Below are 7788 nucleotides of genomic sequence, written 5' to 3'. Positions count from 1 at the left end.
TTCCATAGTCAAAACCAAGTTTTGTCCCATTTGACTTACTTTTCCAAATTATTGCTCGTGGGCAACAGTGGCCGCTAGAGGGTTAAACCTATAGACAATGGATTTTACGATGATTTGCTGAATGTATGTTCATAATAACGTACGGTGGTGTGTAATGGACATGTATGAAGGTGATGCACCACTGATGGTGTTATTTTGTCGTCATGGTGATGTTCTCTTACTTTGATGCGGCGACGTGCTGAGTTAAGCATCACTTGCAATTTAATTTATTCCATTTTATACTTGATAATATCGTGTAATATAGTTTAACCGATGAGCATCTTTTAGAATGATCATGAGATACAAAAGTGAGAGCGGGTACATGATGTACATCTCTCGCTATCTCTATACATGACAAGGCAGGAGGCATTGGTGTGGATTAATGCAGTGCTGTTATGTAACTGTTTTGATTTATTGCGTGATAATACATTGATACATTTGATCTTCAAATCATTAAACGTATAGGCGTTTAGAATTGTGGTTGCCATATATTTACACGTATATATTTACGCGCGGATTTCAACGCATGTAATGCTAGCCGCACACTATCCGACCCGAGGCTTACGATTGGACCGGGAGGCTCAAGTTTGGCTCGAGAGGCTTAAGTTTGGCTCGGGTGGTCATTTTGGCCCGATTCGAATTTTGAATCGGGAGCGGATCGGGTCGTATAGTGTGCGAGGGCTTAGTGCTGTGCACAGTGCAAAATCGGATAGTGTGCGGCTAGCATTAGCATATTTGTGAAAGTTATTTACGAATAGTCTGCCTTTGCGCTGTTCATATTTCCGTGGACCGGGCAGTGTAAATTCCACAGCTGTCTGTTTATACGTTTGTAGCAGGTGTCCTTACGTTCGCAATACGGTCCCGTAGTGTCGGCGCTGTATCGGAATGTTTAGAACGATCGAGAATAATACTGACGCACAAAAGCCCACACGTACATACACGCACACACACGCGCGCGCGCGCACACATACAGAGGCACACGCACACGACACGCACACACCCGCGCGTGCATACCACACACACACAAACGCGCGCACAGCACGCACGCACGCACACGTGCACGCACGGTAATGAAGCGCGTGCGTGGTGTGATAGAGGCGCCTCCCCATGCATCCCAGCATCCCAGCTTCACATTACAACATCGCGCGCTGGTTCGCGTTACCACGGCGACAGCGTCGCAGCTTCCGCGCGCGGCGCCGGCGCAAACATCGCACATCCCGCGCGCGGCGCCTTTACTTATGCTCAATAACGAATGCGAAAAAATTAGCCATTATATCTCACGCCGCGCTGCTTTGTGAGGACGCAAAACAAACAAGCCAGCGCTTTCTGACCAGCAAAACATCGTTAAACCTGCCACACAGCGCTCCGCATGGCAATTCCTTCCGCCGCGTAACTAGATGTCCATGGAGACCATCGTGGCAGAGCATTCGCGGAATGGCCATCGCGATGGCGCGGCGGCGTAAAGAGACGTGCTGCGTGCGGCACACGACACTCACGATAGCGCCGAGATGTTTTAACGACAGGAAGAGGGAGACGCGAGAGCGATCGGAGACGATCGGTCGGCCTTCTCTGACCTGAAAGTGGGTCGCGAGGCTTCACATCAGCAGTGAGGAGCTGGGGAGGGGGGGGGGCGTGCGGCCCAGGCTATTACTCACCAGTGAGCTTCTCGTGTGTCTCGCGACTACTGCACGCAGCGTTACATGGAACAGATACACACCAGTGAGTTCTAAGGGGGAGGGGGAGGCTGTTCTGTCCGCCTTATATTTCTATAATAGATGATGATGTGATCACAAGAAAAAGTAGCTGTTGTTGATAGATCAAAACTAGAATCGAGTCTATAGAATGGCCAACCTCGATATGCATGATAGGTTTCACGTTTGTTTACAGTTTTACAAATAATAAACATTATTATATATTTCCCTAGACTCGTTAGTGGAGTAGGCGAGGTACGGTCCGGCATATTAGATAGTACCAGGGTACGTTCCGGTATACCGGACCGTACCCAGGGTACGTCCCGGCAGTACCCCGGGGGACATAGACCCTCTCAGCGCCACTTTCGTCACAGCTGTTTCTTCCGTGCGCTGTATGGGAATGCACATAATTAATGCCTCCACTGCTTAATTCGCGGTGGCTAGATTACACGCTCGTTTTCCACCACTGCCTCTCATCATCTCTGCCATTCTCTTCTCTCAGACCCCTCTCTATATTTCTATACTTGCGAATTCCCCGCATCTCTCTCTCTCTCTCTCTCTCTCTCTCTCTCTCTCTCTCTCTCTCTCTCTTTCGCCTTCTCTCTCTCCCTCTCCCTCTCTCTCTCTTTACCTATCCATTCTCCACATTACTCTCTTTCTCTGTTCACCATGCAGTACCCATTCGAATATTTTTATCGCCTCTGTTTAGTTTTACGCAATTACAAAATAAATTACATTTATTTCTCATCTACGCATAAAAATCGTCGTTTCATTCTCGCAACGTGATCGCCGTATCAGGATGACCTCAACTGTTCCCCTGTGTTTCCCCTCTGCCAATTAACGCTGCATTAATCATACCAAGGGTCTATCAATATTGATAGACTCCTGATCATACGAGGAAGATATAGGTTCTGCGAGTCGTCTGTGTTCTCCTGGGAGAGCACGGAGGGCGACATTGCTTTGTCCGACCGCTGGCCCGCTGGGTTGTGACATATAGGTTAGTGCTTTGTCCGACCGCTGGCCCGCTGGGTTGTGACATAGGTTAGTGCTTTGTCCGGCCGCCTGGCCAGCCACAAATCACAGACCGGCAAATTAACGCCCCTCCCCCCCCCCCGTTAGTTATCCATGCCTAGAGCAGGTTACTAATTAATCGTATAATCGCATAATGATCTCGATAATTAGAGTTATGGGCGGACAGAAATGGAAGGCAGACAGACGTGCGCATGCACGCACGCACGCACGCACGCAATTACGCACGCACGGACGCACGCACTCACGCACGCACGCACGCACGCACGCACGCACGCGCGCGCATCACACAACCACAAAGAGACGGAGTGACGGAAGAGCGAACGGACGGATATTTACAGATAGATGGATGGACGGACGGACGAACGAACGGACGAACTGACGGGTGGACGGACAGACAAACGGACGGGCGAACGGATGCATGGATGGATGGAGGATGGTTGGATAGATGGTTGGGTAAATAGATGCATGGATGGATATAATCGCGGCTGGATATATGCATAAATGGATGCATGGAAAGATGATTATGTGGCTGGATATATATATATATGCCTGAATAACTGAATAAATGGATCGATAACGGTATATAGAACATTTTAATTGACAAAATACGGCCATAATCAAAACGATTTTGACTTAAAAGCAAATTAATACACACACGTATATATACATACGCAAAGCCACGGAATAAAAACCTAATTAAGAGCTGAATCCAGCCTTCAATTCAAACTGTTTCGGGTCATGTTTGCTGATCTGAAGGCATTGCCGAACCACTGTTTGCTAAGCTGCTGCTCTATTGTATTTGCAATAAAGTGACCGATTTCGTCTGCTGCAACCCTATTAGTTAGAAGCCGTAGTTGACACGTATACATACAACCGCTGACGGGTAATCGATGGGCCTCCTTGATGAGATGGTTCTTGTAATGTGGGCGGGCAGAACGCGAAATTGATTGGAGAACGAATTATATACGTCGCGGAGAAACCTGCCCTGGTACGCGCTGGAGAAGGTTATGCTGGCCAGAAGGATCATTTTCAGGGTCCGAAACTCCGAATATCATCTTACGTCACGCTGCAGGCATTGTGCACCACTTTTCTCTCAGGTCCAACCCTCCCAGACCGTGATGTTATAATGTTATTAGCGATATGATATAGTAGGAGATATATCATAGTACCGCAATATGTCTCCAATAAATTCACCTTCCGCAGCTTATAACTTGATAGAGAGAGAGAGAGAGGGAGGGGAGAAGGAGAGAGATAGAGAGAGAGAGAGAGAGAGAGAGAGAGAGAGAGAGAGAGAGAGAGGAGGAGGAGGAGAGAGAGAGAGAGAGAGAGAGAGAGAGAGAGAGAGAGAGAGAGAGAGAGATATAAACAGAAAGAGATGGAGAAGAGAGATAGAGAAGAGAGAAGAAAGAAGAGAGAGAGCAGGAGAGCAGGACTGAGAGAGAGAGGAGAAGATTGATAACCATTGGGATTGTTACAAAGTAAGGCGGTGAACTCGCGATATGTGGAACTTGCCGCTTGATCACTACGTACGCTACAACGCACACACACAACACACACGACGACACACCCACACAACACACACTACACACACAGCCTCACACGCAACAGCGACGAACACACACACACACACAACACACAAGCCACACAATACACACACACACCACGGTCGCACACAAACACACTCGCACACACACACGCACAGCACACACACACAACAGCAAGGCCGGACACGGTCACACACACACACACACAGCACTACCACATACAACACAGCACATCACACACACACACACAGGCATCACGCGCGCACGCATATAACCAGCGACGGCTCTAAGAATTTCTTTATAGAAGGAGCAGGTGGGGTGGCAATCTGGTTGGAAGAGAAGGCCGAGACCTTGGGTTCGTCTCGAAGCGCTGCGTTTGCAGAGCGAGCACGCTAATATCACTTATTACTTGGTGGTGGCTTCGGAGAGAATAGGGCTCATGAAGATAATATGGAGGCTGTAGCCACTCCTCCCCAAGCCACCGCTTGAGGGCCGCCACTGAAAACATTTTTTTCTCTCTTGTTTTCCATTGCAGGTAATCTTCTCGTCATAGTCGTCATCACGTGTCACCCGCGCATGCGCACCATCACCAACTTCCTCTTCGCCAACCTGGCGGCGGCCAACATCAGCGTGTGTTTGTTCAACATCGTGCCGACGCTCTACCTGGTCGTGTGGAACCAGAGCCTCATGGTCGGCACCTGGTGTCCGCTGACAATGTTCGTCATGGGTCTCTCCTACTGCGCGTCGAGTCTCATCCTCATGGCGCTGTCCGGCGAACGCTACATCGCCATCGTGCATTCCATGAAGTACAAGCAGATTCTGACGAAGCGTCGCATCTGGGTGATCACGATCACGGCCTGGCTGATATCGGGCGCCTACAGCTCGACGTATCTCTTCATCTATCGCGACTTCGAGCGCCTGAACGCCGTCAACTACACGGTGAAGCACTATTGCGCCATCGACGCGACGCGGCTCGGCGCCGGCTTTCACGTGCTCGCCTTCGACGTCGCCGAGGTCGTGCTCTGGTTCCTCCTGCCGTCCGTCTTCCTCTCCGTCGTCTGCGGCAAGATCTGCATCACGCTGTGGCGCAGTCAGAAGAGCATCCAGCACAACAGCGACCTCCGGCGGCAGTCGCGCGCGACCGAGGTGCCTCTTGTTAACGGCAAGCTGACGATAGGCGCCGCTGAGAGCGGCCTCGCCGGCGACACGTCGCCGCGGCGCGCGTCGATTAACGGCGACGCTCGTCTGCAGGTGTTCGCGCCGTCGCTCGGCGACCACGACGACGATGACGATAACGAGCCGTCGCCGACGGCGCGCCGCAGCAGCGACCCGCCGTTTCTCGCCGTGCCGCAGTCGGTGACGCCGCTGCAGCAGCGTCGCTTCTCACTGAGCACGGCGCTGCGCGGCAGCATGCAGAATCTCGCCGCGTGGCGACGCGAGAGCGACGTGTCGGCGGCGTTCCTCACGCGCAGCGAGAAGAGCGTGCTCGACGTACGCAAGCGCATCATCAAGATGCTCATTGCTGTCATACTGTCGCTGATCCTGCTCTCGCTGCCCTACCGCGTCTACGGCCTCATGATACACTGGTACGCCGTCGCGACGATGTCGCTCTTCGTGCGCGTCGCCTTTCTGCTGCTCTACATGATCAACGTCGTCATCCCCGGACTGCTGTTCGGAACGAGCGCCATCTTCCGGAAGGCTCTCGTCGAGCTGCTCACGGGCAAGGCCGGGCCAAGGTCACACCGTCGACGCAAGCAGATGGTCGTGCCCGTGGTGACGCTCAACGACGCGTGAATGAGTAAATGCATGAGTGAATTAATGAAAGAAAGAATGAATGAATGAATTAATTAATTATTAATTATTAATTATTAATTAATTAATAAATGGATGGGTGGATGAATGGTAAATGAATGAGTGCCATAATATGAATGAATGGATGGATGAATGAATTGAATGCATTGAATGGTTAGTGCATGATTGTTAATGACTGCCATGAATGAATGAATGATGAATAAATAAATTAAATAAATGAATGAATTAATTAATTAATTAATTATTAATAAATGAAATGACTGGATGGACGGATGGATGATGAGGAGGTGAATGAAATGAATAAATGAATGAATAAAGAATGAATAGAATGAATGAAATGAAGATAATGAATGAATGAATGAATGAATGGAATGATATGAATGAATGAATGAATGAATGTATGAATGCATGAATGAATGAGTGCATTATGAATGACTGTATGGATTAATTAATTAATTAATTAATATATAAAATCGATGGGTGGATAAATGGATGAATGGATAATGAATGAGTGATTAAATGAATGCATTAATGAATGAATGACTGCATGAATGAATGAATGAATGAATAAATAAATAAATGAATAAATGAATGAATGAATGGGTGGATGAATAAATGAGTGAATGACATGAATGGTGTGCGAATGGATGAATGAATTAATGACAGTAAGAATGAATGAATAAATGAAATAATGATGAATGAATAAATGAATGAATGAATGAAGGAAGAATGAATGAATGAGATGAATGAATGAATGATGAATGAATGAATGAATGACATGAATGAATGGAATGAATGAATGAATGAATGAATTGAATGAATGAATAATTGAAGGAATGAATGAATGAATGATAATGAATGAATGAATAATATGATGAATGAATGAATGAAGATATGACATGAAATGAGATAATGGATGATATGGTGATGGATGGATGGTGGATGGATGGATGGATGGATGGATGATGGATGGATGGATGGATGGAGTGGATGGATGGATGGATGGATGGAGGTGGATGGATGGATGGATGGATGATGGATGGATGGATGGATGGAATGGATGGATGGATGGATGGATGGATGGATGGAATGGTGCATGGATGGATGGATGGATGGATGGATGGATGATGATGCTGGATGATGATGGATGGGATGGATGGATGGATGATGGATGGATGGATGGATGGTATGGATGGTGATGGATGGATGGATGATGGATAGAATTGATGGTGAATGGTGGATAGATGGATAGATGGATGGATAGAGAATAGATGGAGAAATGATGGATGGTGGTGAATGAATGATGAATGAATGAATGAAGAATGAATGAATGAATGAATGAATGAATGAATGAAGGAATGAACAGAGGGATGCGACTGCATCCTATGTTAAGGTCCCCCCGTGCGTGCATTGTCATCACCATCATCTCACATTGTCACCGTGACCGTAATATTATTCCTGACCTCACTCCTAACCCTAATCCTAGCTCTAATCCTAATCCTAACTGTAATCCTAATCCTAACCCTAATCCTAATCATAATCCTAACTCTAACCCTAATCCTAATCCTAACCCTATTTTAAACCCTAATCTTAACTATAACGCCAATACTGGTCCTCACCGTAATCCTAACTCTAATCCTAATCCTAACTGTAATCTTAATCCTAACCCT

General features: G+C 47.6%; 1 protein-coding gene across 1 annotated transcript; it reads left to right on the top strand.

The window, feature by feature from the left end:
• The first annotated feature begins 3500 nt into the window (after window positions 1-3500).
• Window positions 3501-6100, top strand: LOC106810464 (gastrin/cholecystokinin type B receptor-like). The gene is made up of 2 exons (XM_014813841.1): window positions 3501-3534; window positions 4842-6100. The coding sequence occupies exons 1-2, from the start codon at window positions 3501-3503 to the stop codon at window positions 6098-6100; spliced, it is 1293 nt and encodes a 430-aa protein (XP_014669327.1).
• Window positions 6101-7788: the final 1688 nt, after the last annotated feature.

This window comes from Priapulus caudatus, unplaced genomic scaffold (assembly GCF_000485595.1).
Source record: "Priapulus caudatus unplaced genomic scaffold, Priapulus_caudatus-5.0.1 Scaffold443, whole genome shotgun sequence".
Classification (NCBI taxonomy): domain Eukaryota; kingdom Metazoa; phylum Priapulida; class Priapulimorpha; order Priapulimorphida; family Priapulidae; genus Priapulus; species Priapulus caudatus.
The sequence above is the reverse complement of the archived record's forward strand: the minus strand, read 5'-3'. Positions and strand labels throughout refer to the sequence as shown.